This window comes from Macaca thibetana, chromosome 2 (assembly GCF_024542745.1).
Source record: "Macaca thibetana thibetana isolate TM-01 chromosome 2, ASM2454274v1, whole genome shotgun sequence".
Lineage (NCBI taxonomy): Eukaryota > Metazoa > Chordata > Mammalia > Primates > Cercopithecidae > Macaca > Macaca thibetana.
The window spans coordinates 2199298-2222407 of record NC_065579.1 but is presented as its reverse complement, the minus strand read 5'-3'; the positions used below and the strand labels follow the sequence as shown (position 1 = coordinate 2222407).

The 23110-nt window shown below is 39.9% G+C and overlaps 1 protein-coding gene across 29 annotated transcripts in view; it reads left to right on the top strand.

The window, feature by feature from the left end:
- Positions 1-22904, top strand: part of DLG1 (discs large MAGUK scaffold protein 1) — a 282292-nt gene extending 259388 nt beyond the window's left edge. For all 29 annotated transcript variants that reach the window (XM_050779129.1, XM_050779120.1, XM_050779109.1 and 26 more), the window contains 5 exons: positions 499-600; positions 859-1031; positions 4934-5043; positions 13390-13481; positions 21085-22904. In XM_050779129.1, the coding sequence (XP_050635086.1) occupies positions 499-600; positions 859-1031; positions 4934-5043; positions 13390-13481; positions 21085-21191 (584 nt within the window). In that variant the 3' untranslated portion in view covers positions 21192-22904. The remainder of the gene's footprint in view (positions 1-498; positions 601-858; positions 1032-4933; positions 5044-13389; positions 13482-21084) is intronic.
- Positions 22905-23110: the final 206 nt, after the last annotated feature.

The following is a 23110-nucleotide window of genomic DNA, read 5'->3' as shown; positions in this document are numbered from 1 at the left end:
TTTCTTCCCTTCTCTCACAGTGTTAGTTCTCAGTCTCACTACCAATCTCCATTCTTCCAGCATGATCCCATACAACCCAGAGTTCATACTTCTGTTAGATCATCTTTTTAGAACACTACTACTGGGATTATATCACTTCCCACATCCAATTTCTTTTCTGCCCTTCTTTGCTCTGCTTCCTTACAATTTCTACTTCAGAGCCATCTGTAAAACACTACACTTTATGCTTTGATTTGCAATGTAAAGAAACATCTGCTAACATACCAAATTTAACTTGATTTATCAATATGACTTCTAACAAGACTGAGTAGAGTTTAAGATCTTAGTCAAGATTATAAAAGAGCAAGTTATGCATCTTTGGTTGATGGTAGAGTGAGATGGAGAAAGAAGAAAAAAAATATTTAAAACAGTTAAGGATATTTTTGTTCTGTAGTGAAATAAAATACATTGATATTTGTTGACTGTTTATTCCTTTTAACGTGCAGTTTATCTTTATAGTTAATTACACTCGGCCAGTGATCATACTGGGACCCATGAAAGACCGGATCAATGACGACTTGATCTCAGAATTTCCCGACAAATTTGGATCCTGTGTCCCTCGTGAGTAAACCAGACAAAAATATTTCATTGTTACTCTTAACAATGCCTGTCACTGTGTGTGGGAAAAATAGGTAGAACCATTTTTTAACGGTCTGTACCTATTTTATCAGTTACTCTTCCATCCTCCATATTGTTGTCCTTTCTCAGATTTAAATTAATCTGTTGAACTTTACAAAACAATGATATAAGTAGAAAATGGATTTATTGTGGGGTTTTTTTTTAATATTAAACACTTCCCCAAGTTTTTTTCTGTTAAAGATACAACTAGACCAAAACGAGATTATGAGGTAGACGGAAGAGATTATCATTTTGTGACTTCAAGAGAGCAGATGGAAAAAGATATCCAGGAACATAAATTCATTGAAGCTGGCCAGTATAACAATCATCTATATGGAACAAGTGTTCAGTCTGTGCGAGAAGTAGCAGAAAAGGTAAGCATCAGACTAATCCCAGAATATAGCTTCTAATCAGATATGCCTTTGACAGTATGAAAGAGTGGTAGGATAGATACAGCATTAATTAGTTTTATTAACGTAATGAATTTGCTTACCTACATGATTAATTTTTGGTGGCTCAGGAAAGTGCATACAAGATAAAACAGGTAAATAAGGTAGACAAAGAAAGTGAAAATAGGAATGGTAACATGAATTTAAGAGAAGTTATTTTAAGGTCATTTGCTAGAGATAGACCTTTTGTTTAACCCTAACCCTCCAGCATATATTATAAGGAGATAAGGGCCAGGTATGGCAGCACACCCTTATAGTCCTAGCTACTAAGAAGGCTGAGTTGAGAGGATCACTTAAGCCTGAGAATTTGAGGCTGCAGCAAGCTATGATCATGCCACTGAACTCCAGCCTGGGCAACAGAACAAGACCCTGGCTCTTAAAAAAAAAAAAAAAAGAAAAGAAAAAATCAATAAATCTAACCACTTAAAATTTTTAAAAACTTTTTTTATGGCCAAAGAACTTTTCCAAAAACTATTAGAAAACACCATTAACAATGTCAAAAGACAACTGACAGAAAAAAATTTGCAAGAAGAAAAGGGCTAATATTCCCAATATATAAAGAACTCATAAAAACAGGGAATAGAGACCAGAAACCCAATAGGGAAAAAAAAAATGGACAAAAGATGAGAATACATAGTTCACACAAAAATAAGATATAAAAATGGCCTTTGTACATAGGATATGATGTCCAACCATTTCAAATGAATAACTACATTGAAGAGGGGAGAAGGGAGAAGTCTTAATCCCAGAGATTCTTTAACACAAGCTGAAGACAGAAAGATCTGTAAACAAAATAAAATTCTAATTAGTAGGTTTGTTGGGTGGAGTGTATGGTCTTACAGTTCTGAAACTAATATATATTCTAGGGTTGAGCAAATAAACTAATGTAATGACAGTAGTGGGAGTGAGGTTTGACTGTCAGAAAAAGGGAGAGGATAAAATGAACTCTGATAATTGGATTGTAGATATTAGATAATTAGAGCTATGAATATGAACCCATGAATTGTAATAGAGTAGATCTAGAAAGATGTGTATTTACATATACACACACGTATGCTTATTTGCTCTATCCACTAAGAAGACCTAAAAATAACCCTGAATAAGCCATGAGAATATCTGGTGCCCAGGTCTTGGCTTCTAAATATAATTCGTTAATTGAAAGATCCAGGACTCCTTAGAGAAATGGCTGATTCTGGGGCCAGGACTGGAAAAGTGCAAGATGAGCCTGTAACATTTTTGCTGCCAGAAAAACAAGGGAGCAGTCCACGAGTGATGAGGGTGTGTAAAAAGGCAAGGAACCAAGCTGTGGGGTCCCCCACTGGCCAAGTCTGAGATAATTTGAATATCAAGATAAATGATAATCACAGATTATAATATATAGAGTAAAATTAAAATCCTAGACTCCATAATGAAATAAACACAGATGGCCCCCAACTTAGAATGGTTCAGCTTTACAGAGGCGCAAAAGTGATGCATATTCAGTAGCAGCCATACTTCAAGTACCCATACGGCCTTTCTGTTTTTCACTTGTAGTACAGGACTCAATGAATTACATGAAAAATGCAACACTTAATTATAAAACAGGTATGTTGGATGATTTTGTCTGACTGTAGAGTAAGTGTTCTGAGCACATTTAAGGTAATCTAGGCTAAGCTATGATGTTCAGTAGGGTAGGTATATTAAACGCATTTTCAATTTATAGTATTTTCAACTTGGGTTTATTGGGACGTAACTCCCATCATAAGTCAAGGAGCATCTGTATATGAGTAAATAAGTGGATAGAAGGGAACACTTTGGACTGTCTACTAATCAAGGTAGAAGAAATGATTAGAAAATCTTTTGAAAACTGCATGGTAATAATTGTTTCAGGCAAAAACCATCAGTGTATTCTAAAATTAGTGAACATTTGATGAAAAATGGGATATCTATATAGTCTCAAAGTGTCCTCCCCCAAAATACTTATCAGTTACAAAGGCAAAAGTAATAATTTTACAGTGGAGAAACCTAGCAGATAAAACCTTAAACAAGTGATCAAAATTAGCATCACTACCAGTGGGACAAATAGATATAATATCACCTCCCAGATATGATGGACTGAGAAGGACACACATTGTATCTGTGGTATTCCTGCCAAAAATGTGTAACCTGCCATCCGAGAGTGAGGAAACACACAAACCCAGGTTGAGGCATATTCTATGACATAATATTTTATACTCTTCAAAAACATCAAGATCAAGAAAGACCAAGACTGAGGAATTGTGTCAGATTGATGGAGACTAAGGAGGCTTTACAGCTAAACACAGTGTGTGATCCTATGATCCTGAATTGGATCCTGGACCAGGAAATTTTTTTTTTCTTTTCCAATAAGGAACATTAGATGGCCACTTGGAATCATATTGTGATTATATAAGAGATGCCATTGTTTTTAAGAAATATGAGGTAAAGGAGCATTATGCAGTTTTTTCTCAAACTATTATGTACATACATAGAAAGAGCTAAAGCAAACATAGAATATTAATATTTCAGTATCAAGTTACTAAAATGTTTAAGCGATAATGTAAAATATTTATATCTGATAAAAGATAATGGATACATAGTGTCTGTTATTTACTTTTCTATATGTTTGGAGTATTTTACAGTATTAAATTTGTTATTTTAAGTGTGCCCACCAAATTGAAATTATCATGTATTGACTTGGACTCAAGTCCTTGGGTTAGAAGTTGCATTATGGGGCCAAGTGTGGTGGCTCACACCTATAATCCGAGCACTTTGGGAGGCCGAGGTGGGTGGATCACTTGAGGTCGCAAATTTGAGACCAGCCTGACCAACATGGTGAAACCCCATCTGTACAAAAAACACAAAAATTAGCTGGGTGTGGTGGCGCACACCTGTTATCCCAGCTACTGGGGAGGCTGAAGCAGGAGAATTACTCGAACCCAAGAAGCGGAAGTTGGAATAAGCCGAGATCGTGCCACTGCACTCAAGTCTGGGTGACAGAACAAGACTTCGTCTCAAAAACAAACAAAAAACTGAAGTTGCGTTATGGGGGAGGGCCTGATTTCAAATGTATTAGAAGCAAATCTGTCATAAATAATAACTACTACTCTGCTTACCATGGAAATGCCCATCTGTATTAAAAACCTAAGTATCCTTTGTCAGTGAGTTTAAGCCTGTCAGAAAAGTTGTCATTTAAATCCAGAATTGGGTCCCATATGCTAGTTTATGAGTTTTTGTCTGTCCCTAGTAAAATGAGAAATAGAAGGATTGAGTAGTGGTAATGAGGTTTCACACATTTGTTTATTTAAAAGGTTTGCCCTTACTCTAGGATTTTTTATCTTTTATGAAATGATAGCTATGGGGAGATATGGTAGTTTGGGGTCTTTATGAATACTTTTTCTTGGCAGAATGAAAAATAGGAACCTGGGCCTGGCACAGTGGCTCATGCCTATAATCCCAGCACTTCCAGAGGCTGTGGTGAGAGGATCACTTGAGCCCCAGGAGTTCAAGACCAGCCTAGACAACAGAACAAGACCCCATCTCTTAAATTTAAAAAAAAGAAAAGGGAGGGGGGGAGCTCTGGTTTTCACCATTTTGAGAAATTACTGATCTGTGAAAACTAGGAACTGTATTTGTTTGAAAATGGCAAATTATGCATAATCATTTCATTTCCTATCAAGTTTGCTGAGAGAAGTGACAAGTTTGCTTAAAGTGAACAAGGATCCAGACATACCACGATTTAGACTCTGGGCCTGTGGGAAATGTACCTTTGATATTACTGAGAATATTTGGTTCACTTGTTTTTTTTTTCTTTGTTCCTTTTATTTTAGGGCAAACACTGTATCCTTGATGTGTCTGGAAATGCTATAAAGAGATTACAGATTGCACAGCTTTACCCTATCTCCATTTTTATTAAACCCAAATCCATGGAAAATATCATGTAAGTGTAAATGCCTGAGGCATAGCCTCTGTGTACAAATTCAATCACTGTAGGGTAATTTATTTACTCTCCCTGCATCTCAGTTTCTATATCTATAAAACTGAGATATAGTAGTATGTATATTCACCTCAGATTATGTGGTGAGGATTAAATAAGCACTATGGGTTTTAAATTGTCATTGTAATCATCATCATTAATATTACTAAAGTTATAAGGTAACGTGTTAGAACTTTAAATAGCTCCATATGGCTAGTGGCTACTGAAGTATGCAGCACAGCTCTCAGGTAACCATTAAGAGAATAGAAGAATGTGTAACCATTATGTAATACTTTTGGGGGACAAAAAAATAGAATCTAAGTAAAAATTAAGAAAGAGCAAATAGAAACAAACATAGAACATAGAACATAGAACAAACATAGAACAAGTGAGGCAAAACCATATAAATAGTAAGATGGTATAAACTAGGCAAATATTAGACTACCGGACTAAATGTTCCAATTAAAAGACAAGGATTGTCAGAATGGGTGAAGAAAAAAGTAAATTATATGTTGCTTTCATCAGACGCACCTTAAAAATTAGGCTATGGGAAGGTTGAAAGTAAGAGAATAGAAAAAGCTATACCATGCTAAACTAGGCCGATTTTTATATTGCTGACGAAGTATACTTTAAGGCAAGAAGTACTACTGGCCTTAAGAGTGACATTTCATAAAAGATTGCCGGGCGCGGTGGCTCACGCCTGTAATCCCAGCACTTTGGGAGGCCGAGGCAGGTGGATCACAAGGTCAGGAGATCGAGACCACGGTGAAACCCCGTCTCTACTAAAAATACAAAAAATTAGCCGGGCACGGTTGTGGGCGCCTGTAGTCCCAGCTACTCGGGAGGCTGAGGCAGGAGAATGGCGTGAACCCGGGAGGCGGAGCTTGCAGTGAGCCGAGATCGCGCCACTGCACTCCAGCCTGGGCGACAGAGCGAGACTCCGTCTCAAAAAAAAAAAAAAAAAAAAAAGTAAAAGATTCACTCCAGCAGGAGGATCTATTCATACATTTGTTTGCACTTAATAGCATTCTCAAAACATAAAAAGTACAAATTGACAGCTTCATAGGGGCGAAAAGGTAATTCCAAAATCATCGAGAAGGAACCTAACATACCTGTGAGGAAGCAATTAAATAAGAAAACAAATATAAAAAATCAGTGAAGGCACAGAATAACACAAATTAAAAACTTTACCTACTTGACATATGTTAAACACTGCACTCACCATCTGCAGAATACACATGGATTTCCAGTGTACATGAAACAATTACCAAAACTCATCATTTGCTGGATTACAAATTTCAAATGATAGAAAACAAACACTTTCTGACTATAATGCAATTTAAATGGAAACCAATAACTAAAAGATAACTAGAAAATTCTCATATATTTGGAAATTAAGCATTATACTTCTGAGTGAGTCAAAGAAGAAATCACAGAATAAATTAATGTTTTGAACTAAATAGTAATGAATTGCCAAGTAATGAGTTTGGAGGCTTTCATAGCTTTGTTGAAGGAATACACACAGCTTTAAATGTTAGGAAAGAATGTTGAAAAATACTAGGAAAGTTGAAAATCTAAGATTTTGAGAAATTGAAAAAATATCAGTCAAACTCAAAATTATAGAAGGTGGGGCACAGTGGCCAGCCCCTATAATCCCAACACTTCAGGAGGCCTAGGTGGGCAGATTGCTTGAGTTCAGGAGTTCAAGACCAGCCTGGGCAACATGGTGAGACTCTGTCTCTACTAAAAATACAAAAAAATAGCCAGGCATGGTGGTGTGCGCCTGTCGTCCCAGCTACTTGGGAGGCTGAGATGGGGGGATTGCTTGAGCACAGGGAGTGGAGGTTGCAGTGAGCCAAGATCATGCCATCGCACTCCAGCCTGGTGACAGAGCAAGACCCTGTCCCAAGTCAAAAAAAGAAGAAAACAGTATTTAAAAAATTTAAAAATAAAAAATACGGCAGAGCAGAAATTAATGAAATAGAAAACAAACATAAAAGAGGATCAACAAAGCCAAAAGTGTTCTCTTTGAAAAGACAGTAAACCACTAGGAGTGATCAAGAAAAGAAAGAAGGCACATCAATATGAATATCAGGCATGAAAAAGAGGATATGACTCCACATGCAGCAGACATCAGGGAGATTGACAGAGGCAGCCCAACAGGAAAAAGGACAAAGGGCTTGGACACATCGCAAAAGAGAACCTCCAAATAATAAGCATGTGAGATAGTGCCCAATTAATTATGGAAATACAAGTTAAACCCTGATGTCTTATACTACCACCCACATACCAGAATAGTTAAAATGAAAAAGACAGAAAATATTTAATGCCGGCAAGGATGTGGAGCAACTGAAACTCATAACAGTGTTAGGGGTGCAAATTGGTGCATCTTCATTGGTAAACTGTTTATAGTATCATAATGTCTCCTAAAGCTGAACATACACATTAGTTATGACCTAGAAGTCATATTCTTAGATACACACTCAACAGAAATGCTTACATGTGTTTACAAAGACATGTACAAGAGTGATGACAGTACTGTTCAAGTAGTCAGCAGCTGTCAGGTGCAGTAGCTCACACCTGTAATCCCAACACTTTGGGAGCCCAAGACAGAAGGATTCCTTGAGGTCAGGAGTTGGAGACCAGCCTGAGCAACATAGCACGACCCTGTCTCTACAAAAAACTTTAAAGGTAGCTGGATGCGATGGTGCATTCCTATAATCCCAGCTACTCAGGAGGCTGAAGCAGGAGGATCCCTTGAGCCCAGGAGTTCGATTGAGGCTGTAGTGAGCTATGCTTGCACCACTGCACTCCAGCCTTGGTGACAGAGTGAGACCCTGTCTTTAAAAAAAAAAAAAAAAAAAAAAAAAGAGTCAAATACTGTCAGCAGTAGAATATGTAAATAAATTATGACATATTCACAACGAAACATTGTATGATAACGAGTGAGAGTGAGCAATCTCCCGCCACATACAAAAGTATGGAAGAATCTCACAAGTACGATTTGAGTTAAAAACAAAAACCTCGACCTAAAGATATACATACTCTATGATTCCAAATTTAATAATTGCTTGTAGAAGTCAAACAGGTTACCCTGTGAGAAGGGGCTGGTGACTAGAGTGAGCACACCCCGATTCTGGGGTACTAGTGATGTTCTGTGTCTTGACCTAAGTACACAGGTACATGTAAATTTGTGAAAATGTAACAAGCTGAATGATACGATTTTTCTGATATTGCTCATCTGTGTTTGAAACATATACTTCAGAAAATGTTAAGGAAAAAATAGAAAGGGAAAAGAGAAATAGAAAACCTAAATAATCTAGTACTTATTAAAGACTTGAACTGATCATAAAAAACCTTTCCACAAATTAAATACTAAGCCTAGAGGACTTACTAAATTCTACCAAAAGCTAAGAAGCTATGTCAATTGTATACGAACTCTTCAACTAATTTATGAGCATTAATTTGATACCCAAAGCTGGAAAGGACTATATAGGAAAGGAAAATTATAAAGCCAGTCTTAATTATGACTATAGATGCAAGAACCCTTACCAAAATAGGAGCAAATTGAATCAAACAATTTTTTTAATAAGGCAAAATATAACAACCAAGTTGGGTATGTTCCTGGTATGCAACACTGCTTTAACATTTAAAAACGAATCAATTACGGAGCTAGAGGGAAGATGGAAGAGTAGGAAGCTCTGAGAATCTGTCTCCCCACCCAGACAACAACTGCACTGGCAGAATCTGTCTGATGTCACTGTTTTGGAACTCTGTTCACCATTTTTACCAGTTTTGGAACTCTGAAGTCTGTTGAAGGCTCATAACTTCCAGGGAAAGGTTTGAAAGGTTAATTTCAGCTCTTAACATGGTAGCAACTACCTGTTCCTCTACCCTCAGCCCCATAGCATGTAGCCATGCACACATTTTCAAGCGGCTTTGCATAGGGTTTGTGGGAGCCAGTGTGGACAATAAGGATTCTGTCCTCCAAATAGCAGGGATCTTTGCTGTGATAGCTAATTACTGCTTCTGATCATGGAGGTGCGGCCATACAGCCATAAAGTGAGCCATTGTTGCAGACCCCACTGCCACTGTTACAAGCCTGGAAGCACTGGAGGCTGAAGTGACTTTTAAAGATTTAAAGGGCCGGCCGGGCGAGGTGGCTCAAGCCTGTAATCCCAGCACTTTGGGAGGCCGAGACGGGCGGATCACGAGGTCAGGAGATCGAGACCATCCTGGCTAACACAGTGAAACCCCGTCTCTACTAAAAAAATACAAAAAAACTAGCCGGGCGAGGTGGTGGGCGCCTGTAGTCCCAGCTACTCGGGAGGCTGAGGCAGGAGAATGGCCTGAACCCGGGAGGCGGAGCTTGCAGTGAGCTGAGATCCGGCCACTGCACTCCAGCAAGGGGGACAGAGTGAGACTCCGTCTCAAAAAAAAAAAAAAAAAAGATTTAAAGGGCCATTGCCTTCAGTGGTGATTAGTGAGGAGAGAGAAAGAAAAACAAAATCAAATGAAAACAAAGGGCTTGTGCCTCCCCCTTCCACCCGCACCACACGCACGCACACACACACACACACACACACCTTTTTTCTTGCCCCCGTTTTGGGGGCCATTCAAAAGTAACCACGTATGTGAGGGGAGATTTTCATATCCATGGAAAATCACAGGCTTAGAAAATACCTGAAAAGACTGGCTGATTCCTGGTACAGAAACACCTTGCAACAGTAAACAATAAAATTAAATTTTAAATAAAACAGCAAACCCTAGGAAAGGAAAAGAATGTGATCTCCAGAGTTACCACATTGTAAGAGTTAAATGTGCAGTTTCCAACAAAAAATCACAAGACATACAAAGAAACAGGAAAATATAGCCCATTCAAAGGAAAAATAAACTATCCCTGCAGAAGACTATCCTTGAGAAAGAGTTAGACTTAGACTGTAAAACAAGATGCTAAATGAGCTAAAAGACATGGACAAAGTCTCAAGAAAATGATAGGCCCAGCGCAGTGGCTCATGCCTGTAACCCCAGCACTTTGGGAGGCCGAGGCAGGCAGAACACCTGAGGTCAGGAGTTTGAGACCAGCGTGGGCAACGTAGTGAAACCCCATCTCTACTAAAAATACAAAAATTAGCTGGGCATGGTGGTAGGCATCTGTAATCCCAGCTACTTGGGAGGCTGAGACGCGAGACTTGCTTGAACCCAGGAGGCGGAGGTTGCGGTGAGTGGAGACCACACCATTGCACCCCAGCCTGGGCAACAAGAGCAAAACTCCGTCTCAGAAAAATAAAAATAAACAAAAATTAGCTGGCCATGGTGGCACGAGCCTCTGGTCCCAGCTGCATGCGAAGCTGAGGTGGGAGGTTCTCTTGAGCCTGGGAGGTCAAGGCTGCAGTGAGCCAAGATCATGCCACTGCACTCCAGCCTGAGCAACAGAGGGAGACCTTGTCTCCAAAAAGACAAAGGAAAAAAAGATGAAAAAGATACGTGAACAAAATGGAAATATCAACAAAGAAATAAAAAACGTAAAAAGAAACCAAAAGGAAATTCTGGAACTAAAAATAACTGAAATGGAAAATTCACTACAGGAATTCAGGGAGATTTGAGCAGACAGAAGAGAGAGTCAACAAATTTAACTTGAAGATACAACAATGGAAATTATTTAGTCTGAGAAACAGAAATGATTGAAGAAAAGGGCCTATAAGACACCATCAAGCAGTCAACTCACATTGTGGGGGTCCTGGAGGAGAACAGAGAGGGGAAGGGCAGAGAGATTGAAGAAATAATGGCCAAAAACATCCCACGTTTGATGAAAGACACGAATATAATCCAAGAAAATCAAGGAACTCAAAGCAGGATAAACTTAGATACCCACACGGAGGCACATTCTAATCAAACTGTCAGAATATGGAGAGAATCTTGAAAGCAGCAACTTATCACACACAGGGGATTTCCCAATAAGATTATCAGTCGATGTTTCTGTTTGTTTTTTGAGACAAGGTCTCTGTTTGTCACCCAGGCTGGAGTGCAGTGGCTTACTGCTTACACAGGTTACTGCTGCCTTAACTTCCTGGGCTCAGGCAGCCGCTCACCTCAGCCTCCCTAGTAGCTGGGGCTGCAGACGTGCACCACCACGCCTGGCTAATTTTTGTATTTTTTATGGAGACAGGGTTTTGCCATGTTTCCCAGGCTGGTCTCAAACTCCTGAGCGCAAGTGATCCACCCACCTCAGCCTTCCAAAGTGCTGGGATTATAGGTGTAAGTAAATATCCACCAGGCCCAGCCATCAGCAGATTTTTTTTTTTTTTTTTTTGGGAGACAGGGTCTACTCTGTCTCCCAGGTTGGAGTGCAGTGGCACAGTCTCAGCTCACTGCAACCTCTGCCTCCTGGGTTCAAGCGATTCTCCTGCCTCAGCCTCCTTAGTAGCTGGGACTACAGGCACCCACCACTGAGTCCTGCTAATTTTTGTATTTTTAGTAGTGACGGGGTTTCACCATGTTGGCCAGGCTGGTCCCAAACTCCTGACGTCAGGTGATCCACCCGCCTCAGCCTCCCAAAGTGCTGGGATTACAGGCATGAGCCACCATGCCCTGCCAGCAGATATTTTATCCAAAACTTTGCAGGCCAGAAAACAGTGGGTTCAAAACACTGAAAAAAAAAAAAATTTTAACTGTCAACAAGGAATCCTGTATCTGGCAAAACTATTCTTCAAAAATGAGGGAGAAATTAACACTCACCCAGATAAAAACTGAAAGAGTTCATTACCTGTAGTTCTACCTTACAAGAAATGCTGAAGATAATTTTTTAGGGTGGGATGAGAGAATACTAGACAGTAACTCTACAAAATACCAAAGCAAACATCATAATTAATGGCAAAATATTGAAGGCTTTCCTTTAAGTTGGGAATGAACTCTCATATACTCATCATCCAGCTGCAGCCATAATTATCCGCTTATGACCAGTCTTGTTTCTCTCCACTCACACCTACCTCCTTACACCTTCATTCCAGATTATTTTGAAACAAGTCTCAGACATTTCTATCATTTTGTCTGTGTAAATCACTGTGTATTTGTATTTCTTCAGTTTGTTGGAATAAAATTTTAAATAGCATCTATTCGTGGCAGTTGGTTAAGTTGTTTAACCTATATATTCTCTCTCCACATCTCTCTATTATGCCCCACCCCACCCCCGCACCACCTCCCGTTTATTTGTGATAGAACCCAGGTCATTTCTTGTGCAGAGATTTCCCCACACTGTATTTTCTGATTACCTTCTCATGGGGTTATTTATATGGATGTTTGTCCCCTTATTTTCTGTAAACTGATACGTAGATCTCTAAGTCATTTTAATATGAAATTTTCATCAAAGCCAAAAGTGTCATAAATGAATAGGTGTTTTGGCTACACTGAGCTGATGCAGAATTTGTTAAAACCCCCTGTCATTCCAAGTGTATAGCAGCATATTCAGCAACTAAATCTAGCTTTTATTGTTTTTATTTTCATTCATTTATTTATTTATTCATTTATTTTGTTGTTGTTGTTGAGACAGAGTCTCTGTCACCCAGGCTGGAGTGCAGTGGCATGATCTCAGCTCACTGCAACCTCTGCCTCCCGGGTTCAAGCGATTCTCCTGCCTCAGCCTCCCGAGTAGCTGGGACTACAAGCATGCGCGACCACTCCCACCTAATTTTTATATTTTGGTAGAGACAAGGTTTCGTCTTGTTGGCCAGGCTGGTCCTGAACTCCTGACCTCAGGTGATCCACCTGCCTCGGCCTCCCAAAGTGCTGGGATTACTGGTGTAAGCCACCATGCCCAGTCTATTATTTTTATTTTTAAAAATCCCAGAAACAGGCTGGGCTCAGTGGCTCACACCTGTAATCCCAGCACTTTGGGAGACTGAGGTTAGCAGATCACCTGAGGTCAGGAGTTTGGGACTAGCCTGCCCAACTATGAAACCCCATCTCTACTAAAAATATAAAAATTAGCCGGGCGTAGTGGCGCATGCCTGTGATCCAGCTACTTGAGAGATGGAGGCAGGAGAATCGCTTAAATCCAGGAGGCGGAGGTTGTAGTGAGCCGAGATCACGCCACTGCACTCCAGCCTGGGTGACAGAGTGAGACCCTGTCTCAAAAAAAATAAAATAAAATCCCAGAAATGGCCAGAATGACTCAAGTTTTTAATGACATTCATATTTTCAACAGAGTTCAGCTTTTCATGATTTTCTATTTTATATCTTCTCTCCTTTGTCATCTTTTTTTAAAAAGTATTACAGTGTGGTAATTATCAATTTCTGTATTTATTTGCATAGGGAAATGAATAAGCGTCTAACAGAAGAACAAGCCAGAAAAACGTTTGAGAGAGCCATGAAACTGGAACAGGAGTTTACTGAACATTTCACAGGTTGGAACCACATTGTAACAGTCCTCTTTAAGATAGAATTTTGCTCTGAAGCCATGTGAACTGACCCATGCAAGTGGATTTTGAACTGTGCCTGCATCTACCAGTAGTAACTAGTACTGTCATTTTCAGAACAAACCCTTAAGATCAGTGGTTTTGTCCTGTGGGAAATTCATCTAGCCTAGGCAGTGGTGCTGGGGAATCTTTTTTGGAGACGGAGTTTTGCTCTGTCGCCCAAGTGGAGTGCAGTGGTGTGACTCGGCTCCCTACAACCTCTGCCTCCCAGGCTCAAGTGATTCTCCTGCCTTAGCCTCCTGAGTAGCTGGGACTACAGGCATGCACCACCATGCCTGGCTAATTTTGTATTTTAAGTAGAGATGGGGTTTCACCATGTTGGCCAGGCTCGTCTTGAACTCCTGACCTCAGGTGACCCACCTGCCTCAGCCTCCCAAAGTGCTGGGATTACAGGAGTGAACCGCCATGCCCTGCCAGGAATCTTGAGATTCAATGTTTCTTAGGTTATTGATTAGAACAGCAAAAACAGGAATAATTCATACTTGACCAGGGAAAAAGAGATTTAGATTTCATTTATTCTATGAAACTCATGATTTTTCTCTTATCCTTTATAAATTTTGATCCATTTTCTCTAGCCATGTTGAGGTATAATTGACAAAATGTGTATATATTCACGGCATATAATGTGATGTGATAAACGTATACATTGTAAATTGATTAACACAATCAAGTTAACATGTCTTTCACCACACAGTTACCATTTTGTGTGTGTAGGGAAGATGCTTAATACTCTTTATTAACAATAGTCACTATTGCTGTAGATTAGATCCCCAGAATTTACTCATCTTATAACTGAAAGTTTGTACCCTTTCACCAACATCTCCCCATTTCTTCTACTCTGCAGTCCCTGGAAACCACGTGTGTTTCAATGAGTTCTACTTTTTTAGATTCCACGTAGAAATGAAATACAGTATTTGCTTTGCTGTGTCTGGCTTATTTCATGTAGCATCAGGTCCTCCACATTCACTCATGTTGGTTGTTGCAGATGATAGGATTTTCATTTTTATGGCCTAATAAAATATTCCATTGTTGTATATATACCATATACATACATACATATATAGATATGTGTATTTGTTGTTTCTTGTTGTTAGTTTTTTCTTTTTTTTTTTTTTTTTTTTTGTTTTTTTTTTTTGTTTTTGAGACGGAGTCTAGTTCTGTCGCCCAGGCTGGAGTGCAGTGGCGCAATCTCAGCTCACTGCAAGCTTCACCTCCCGGGTTCACACCATTCTCCTGGCGCAGCCTCCCGAGTAGCTGGGACCACAGTCGCCCACCACCGCGCCCGGCTAATTTTTTGTATTTTTAGTAGAGACGGGGTTTCACTGTGATCTCGATCTCCTGACCTCGTGATCCGCCCGCCTCGGCCTCCCAAAGTGCTGGGATTACAGGCGTGAGCCACCGCGCCCGGCTTCTCTTTTTTTTTTTTTGAGACAGAGTCTCACTCTGTTGCCCAGGCTGGAGTGCAGTGGCGCGATCTTGGCTCATTGCAAGCTCCGCCCCCCGGGTTCACGGCATTCTCCTGCCTCAGCCTCCCGAGTGACTGGGACTACAGGCGCCGCCACCACGCCCTGCTAATTTTTTGTATTTGTTAGTAGAGACGGGGTTTCACTGTGTTAGCCAGGATGGTCTCGACTCCTGACCTCGTGATCCACCTGCCTCAGCCTCCCCAAGTGCTGGGATTGCAGGCATGAGCCACCACGCCCGGCCTGTTTTTGGTTTTTTTGTTCATTTCTGAGACAGGGTCTTGTTCTTGCCCAGGCTGGAGTACAGTGCCATGATCATGGCTCACTGCAGCCTCAACCTTCTGGGCTCAAGCAATTCTCCCTCTTCAGCTTCCTTAGTAGCTGGGACTACAGGCGTGCAGCACCACACCTGGCTAATTTTTTATTTGTAGAGACAGGGTCTCGCTATGTTGCCTAGGCTGGTCTCAAACTCTTAGGCTCAAGCAATTGTCCTTCCTCAGCCTCCCAGAGTGCTTGGATTATAGGTGCACTGCACCTGGCCTACAATACTTTCTTTATTCATTCAACCTTTTTTTTTTTTTTTTTTTTTTTTTTTTTTGAGATGGAGTTTTGCTCTTGCTGCTCAGGCTGGAGTGCAGTGGCGTGATCTCAGCTCACCACAACCTCCCAGGTTCAAGCAATTCTCCTGCCTCAGCCTCCTGAGTAGCTGGGATTACAGGCATGTGCTACCACGCCCGGCTAATTTTGTATTTTTAGTAGAGACAGGGTTTCACCATGTTGGTCAGGCTGGTCTCAAACTCCTGACCTCAGGTGATCTGCCCACCTCGGCCTCCCAAAGTGCTGGGATTACAGGCGTGAGCCACCGGGCCTGGCTCATTCATCTTTTGAGAGACTCTTAGGTTATTTTCCTATCTTGGCTATTGTTGATTATGTTGCAGTGGACATAGGACTGCAGATTTCTCTTCAACATACCCATTTCTTTTCCTTTGGGTTTGTTGTTGTTGGCTTTTTGTTTGTTTGTTTTTATTGTTTTGTTTTGAGACAGTCTCGCTCTGTTACCCAGGCTGGAATGCAGTGGTGTGATCTCGGCTCACTGCAACTGTCGCGTCCTGGGTTCAGCTGATTATCCTGCCTTAGCCTCCCAAGTAGTGGGGACTAGAGGCGCATGCCACCACACCCAGCTAATTTTTGTATTATTAGTAGAGACAGGGTTGGCCAGGCTGGTCTCAAACTCCTGACCTCAAGTGATCCGCCTGCCTCAGCCTCCCAAAGTGCTGGAATTACAGGCGTGAGCCACCACGCCTGGCCCAATTTCCTTTCCTTTGAATATATATACCCAGTAGTGGGATTGCTAGGTCATATAATAGTTCAGTCTTTTAATTTTTTGAGGTGACCGGGCATGGTGGCTCATGCCTGTAATCCCAGCATTTTGGGAGGTCAAGGTGGGCGGATCACCTGAGGTTGGGAGTCCGAGACCAGCCTGACCAACATGGAGAAACCCCCATCTCTACTAAAAATACAAAATTAGCCAGGTGTGGTGGTGTATGCTTGTAATGCCAACTACTTGGCAGGCTGGGGCAGGAGAATTGCTTGAACCCAGGAGGCGGAGGTTGTGGTGAGCCGAGATCACGCCATTTTACTCCAACCTAGGCAACAAGAGCGAAACTCCGTCTCAAAAAAAAAAATTTTTTTTTCGAGAAATGTCCACACTGTTTTACTATGATGGCTTTACTCATTTACATTCTATGATGGCTTTACTCATTTACATTCCACCAACAGTGTACGGGGTTCCCTTTTCTCCATGCCATTGCCTACTTGTTATCTCTTATCTTTTTGATAACAGCCATCCAACCAGGTCTAAGGGGATATTTCATTATGGGGGTGTGTGTGTGTGTGTGTGTGTGTGTGTGTGTGTGACAATCTTGCTGTGTCACCCAGGCTGTGGCATGATCTCTGTGTGTGTGTGTGTGAGACAGTCTTGCTGTGTCACCCAGGCTGTGGCATGATCTCAGTGTGTGTGTGTGTGTGTGTGTGTGTGTGTGTGTGTGTGTGTGACAGTCTTGCTGTGTCACCCAGGCTGTGGCATGATCTCAGCTCACTGCAACCTCTGCCTCCTGGGTTCAAGTGATTCTCGTGCCTCCGCCTCCTGAATAGCTGGGATTACAGGCACGCACCACCACACTCGGCTAATTTTTGTGTTTTTAGTAGAGACAGGGTTTTGCCATGTTGGCCAGCCTGGTCTCGAACTCCTGGCCTCAAGTATCCGCCCACCTTAGCCTCCCAAAGTGTTAGGATGACAGGCATGAGCCGCTGCGCCCGGCCTCATGATTTTGATTTCTATTCCTCTGATGACTAAAGAGGTTGAGCACTTTTACTGATACCTGTTGGCCATCTGTATGTGTTCTTTGGATAAATATCTATTCCAGTCCTTTGCCCGTTTTTAAAATGGATTGTTTGGTATTTTGCTAATGAGTTTCTTATATATTTTGGATATTAACCCCTTATCAACTGCATGGTTTAGAAATATTTTCTCCTCTTCCATAGGTTGCCTTTTCATTTTGTTGATTGTTCCTTTGCTGTGTAGATTTTTTATTTGATGTCCCACTTGATGATTTTTTTATTTTGCTGCTTGTACTTTCCAAAAATCATCCAAGACCAGTGTCAAGGAGCTTTTTTCCCTGTTTTCTTCTAGGAGTTTTATGGTTTCTGGTTTTACGTTTAAGTATTTAATCTATTTCAAGTTAATTTTGTGTAAGATAAGGGTTTAATTTCATTCTCTTGCATGTGGATATCCAGATTTTCCAACACCATGTATTTAAAACACTAGCCTTTCCCTATTGTGTGTTCTTGGTCCCTTGTCAAAGATTAGTTGCCCTTTGATCCGTTTTGAAATACTATTTGTTTAAAAAAAAAAAAGAGTAGGTAGCAATTCCCCAATATTCTTTTCTTACTCAGTTTGTCCTTTAACTGACTCCTCAAGTCTTTGGACATTTTTGTTGTTGTTACTTGTTTGTTTGAAATAATATCAGCCTAAATTTGACATTCACAGTGAGTATCAGTAAGGGTCATGGTTTTTGTAAGCCTTGTGCTTTCTTATTTTTTTCAAACTAATTTCAGACTTAAATAGAAGTTAGAAGAATAGTACAGGGAGTCTCATGTACCCTTCACCCAAATTCCTCAAGTATTAACATTTTACCACATTTATAATTTTTTCTGAAACACTTGAGGGTAAGTTTCAGGTAGATGCCCCTTTACTTCCAAATATTTCAGTGTGTATTTTCCAAAAAACAGGGATATGCCCTTATATAATCATAGTTTTATTACCAAAATCAGGAAATTTAATAATTATGTCTCATCTAACTATAGATCTTATTATTATTTCACTATTCTTCTAATCTCTTTATTTTTTTTTTTTTTTTTTTTTTTTTGAGACGGAGTCTCGCTCTGTCGCCCAAGCTGGAGTGCAGTGGCGCGATCCTGGCTCACTGCAAGCTCCGCCTCCTGGGTTCACGCCATTCTCCTGCCTCAGCCTCCCGAGTAGCTGGAACTACAGGCGCCCACCACCGCGCCCGGCTCATTTTTTGTATTTTTTTAGTAGAGACGGGGTTTCACCATGGTCTCGATCTCCTGACCTTGTGATCCGCCCGCCTCGGCCTCCCAAAGTGCTGGGATTACAGGCGTGAGCCACCGCGCCCGGCCTCTTCTAATCTCTTTAGAGCAAAATGGGAACAAAATGGTTTTTCTGTTCCGGTGCAAGATGCAGTTCAGGCTCACGTGTTCCAGTGAATTACACATCTTTAATGTTCTTTAATCTGAAATATTATCACATCTTTAACGTTCTTTAATCTGAAATAGTTCCCAAGTCTTGTCACTCATGACCTTGACTGACATTTTTTAAGAGTAAAAACTAGGGGGGTTTTTTGTTGTTTTTTCTGTTTCGTTTGTTTTGTTTTGTTTTTTGAGCCAGGGTCTCACTCTGTCGCCCAGGCTGGAGTGTAGTGGTGCAATCTCAGTTCACCGGAGCCTCCACCTCCCAGGCTCAAGTGATCCTCCTACCTCCGCCTCCCAAGGAGCTGGGACTACAGGCTGCAGCCAACATGCCCGGCTAATTTTTGTATTTTTTGTAGAGACAGGATTTGGCCGTGTTGCCCAGGCTGGTCTGTAACTCCTCTGATCCGCCCACCTTCACCTTGACCTCCCGCAGTGGTGGGATTACAGGTGTGAGCCACTGCACCTGGCCAGACACCCATTCTTTTATAAAATGTCCCTCCCTCAATTTGGATTTATCTGACTTTTTCTCATAATTAGATTTAGGTTATGCATTTGGGGCAGGAATAGCAGTGAAGTAATGATGTATCCTCTGTGTGTCATACAAGGAGGTTTACGGTCTGCTTGTGCCGTTACTTGTGATGCTAATTTTAATCACATGGTTAAGGTGTCTGCAGCCTTATGCTCTCCCAGTTTCTTCCCAAGGAGTATCCTGGTTTACTAACCATGCCATTCATGAATTTACAAAGTAAGCAAAATATATATTTCCCAAGTCAATTCCTGACTCTTTTCTCCTAAAATAAATCCTTGCGTGCTGTTGTCAACCTAAACTATGAAATGCTCTGGGATTCTGTCCTGTGCTGTTGGAGTGCATCAAGATGCCAAACCCACAAACCAAGTATTTTGTCAATTGAACTGAGTCTTCAGGGACACTGAGGCATGTCTGTATTTAGTTCAAAAGGTAGAAGTCTCACAAAACTGATACTAGCGAATATTATGTTACTTAAAATTCTTATTTACTCAGGCATTCCTAGCTACGTATAAGCCCTTCTTACCTATATATAACTTCTTTCTTCTATGCACATAATCTCGGGTACCAAATAGACAGTATTATTTAAAATCTCCCTTCGACATTTTATGCTCAGTTTTTCAGACCATGGAAATCTACACCTATGATGCTCTTCCAAGATCACTGGGGATTTTTTTGTAGTTTAATAAGTGACTTATTTAATTTGCAATTCTGAATTATTTCATTTATATGTAAACTTATTTTGTGAGAAACAGGGTTTCACTTTGTCACCCAGGCAAATGGTACGATCCAATGGTACGATCATAGCTCACTGCAGATGTGAACTCTGGGCTCGAGAAATCGTCCTGGTCCCTCAGCCTCCCGCGTAGCCAGGACCACAGGCACACACCACCATGCCCGGCTCTTTTTTTTTTTTTTTTTTTTTTTTTTTTGGACATAGTGTCTCACTATGTTCCCCAGGCTGATCTCAAACTCCTAGCCTCAAGCAGCCCTCCACTTCAGCCTCCCAAAGTGCTGGGATTGCAGGCATGAGCCACCATGCCCAGCCATAAACATTTTCTTTCCTCTTAAAAAGTGACTCATGCTTAGTGCTGTCTAGCGATACTTTGTTTTTGTTTGTTTGTTTGCTTGCTTTGTTAACTGACCCTCATCCCTCACAGACCTCAGGGGCTTCAGCTATTTCCAAAGAATTACTTATTAGTAATTGTTACTCTTTTTTTCACACATTATTTCAGGCAGCAAATAAACATTGATTGTTAAGTCTCTAAACACTAACAAGCTGGCTTAGATAATTCACCTACTCTACAGTAACTGACATGCCAGCTTAACTGAAACAAGTAGCATCAATCTGTAGCCAGCTCTTTTCTGCCGCGATCCTACCCCAAAAAAATAAAACAAAACATTATCCTGCATCATCCTGTCTGTGGGATTGTAGCCAGTTTCCTTTGTCCTACATGGTGATGGAGAAATCAGGACAGTTAAGAAAATAATTTGTTTTAAAATAATAAAGCTAATATATGCTCAGATGGTAAAAGAACAAAAGATCACCAAATCTTACTTTTTGATCCATTTTTAAGATAAAAATTTTATACTGTACGGGTAGGAAAATTAATGAAGTGAGCCGTTTTTTCTAAGTGAACAGTGCGTAAACGGTGATTCTTCCTGGATGAGTAACTTTCTCAAAGATATTAGTTTCTGCTATTTCACCAATAATTGTAATGACAAAATAGACAATTAATGGAGATTTCTGATTTTGTTTCTATCATTACAGCTATTGTACAGGGAGATACGCTGGAAGACATTTACAACCAAGTGAAACAGATCATAGAAGAACAGTCTGGTTCTTACATCTGGGTTCCAGCAAAAGAAAAGTTATGAAAACTCATGTTTCTCTATTTCTCTTTTCCACAATTCCATTTTCTTTGACATCTCTTTGCCCTTTCCTCTGGAGTCTTTTTTCAATAATGATTTCATGTTGAATTATATCCCACATCATGGTCTGCAGGTGCGCTTATTTTTTTACATGTAGTGTCTCCTTCAAGTTACATCATGTGTATTATTTAATGTCACTATTGGTTAGTGGCCATTTTTCACAACTGAAGATGGAATGGCCTGACCAGCTATTAAGAATTTGGGGAGACGCAGAAATTGTGGTAAAATTCCTTAATGTTTAAGGGAAAGTAACTTTAAGAGATTTTTGGAAAAGCTTTATATACATTCTTTTCAAATTTCAGTACAAATGAAAAAGTGGTTTTAATCAGTGATTTAGTAGACTTTGAGCAACTATGCACGCTTAAGTTTAATAGCATGGTTTGGCCAGTGTGTTACTCTCAAGTCCTGTTCTCAGTCAGCTTCTATCATCAAAGCAATTGTTTCATTATAGATAAATAAGGAAGACATGTTTTAATTTAAAAATTCATGTCTGAGTTAACTTTCATAAGGGATTTCATTTTTCCTAAGCATTCTTAAAGTCTTTTATTATTTGAAGGTTCTTTTTTCCCAGTACATTTGCTAGGAATAACAACGTTTTAATGTTTTTAATCTACTTGAGCAACACTATCGTGTCTTACAAAAGTTGTTCATATGTAAATGATCATCACATTCTGTGAATCGAGGCCATGTTCAGGTGCTAAGGAAGTTCGCCTTTTACACAGAAGGTTGAGAAAATTTCCTAGATATAAATACAGATAAATCAGACATTACAGTGGTGATGTAGAAACCATAATGGCAATGGAAAGGAGTCCAGTTCATAGCCTAAAACTTAAAAATGTATTCTTAGGAGTCAGATTTTACTGAATATTTTACCCACAATAGCTGCCTATTTTGTTATAATAAAATATATATAAATATATATATAAAACTTTCTTTAAACTCTGTAACTATGGGAATTATTTTCTTTACATAGTTGCGCACACACACAAACATATATATATATATATATTTAAAATATATTTTGTTTCTTTTGCCACCTACTCCTAACTTTTTGTTTGGTTTTTAAATTAAATATTAATTGAATAGACTTATCTTCCTTAATCCTGTGAACTGAAAATGGGGGCATGGTGATCATGAGGAGAAACATTTAGGGAAATTAGATTATAAGTAAAAGTATGGGCGTATTCTCCTCTTTTCTACAAAAGTTTTCAAATGGTTCCTGGGGTTTTGTTGTTGTTGTTCTTGTTGTTATTGTTGTTCTTGTCATCAGGTTTGATTCTGGTCCTTGCCCTTTCCTTCTAGTTCTCCTTTTATTAATAGGAAGGCAGGCAAAAGCCCCATTTATGTGTGTTTCCCCTCAGACAGCTTCATCCACTGCTCTGCACTAGAATTACACAAATCTTCATGGTGAGCAATTTTAAGAAATTTTAGTGAAAGGTAGAAATTATTTCAGAAATCAGTTTCTCTGGTCCTTTATATTAATAATAATATTTGGCTTCCCATTGCTCTTTGGAGTTGTTTATTAAATATGTGTTTTTGACAACCTCCTCATTACAGTTTCTTAAAGAAATGAGTACTGGTTTGTAAAGAATTATCAACATTATCCATTCCATTTATGAAGAAGAGGAGAACAGCTAATAAACTGTATTGTAAAATCCATATGTTAAATGTGTCTTGAATTTTGAAAGAAAAAAATATTTTGCAAGCTACCATTTTCTTGAAACAATTTGAGGCATCATGTAATTTATAACTGAATTCAAGAGCCATTAGGCAACAGAGTATGTTAACACATGGAAATACACACAGTATTGCTGTTACACTAAATATTGTAGGTTGTTAACAAAATAGAAATATACTAGAAGAAA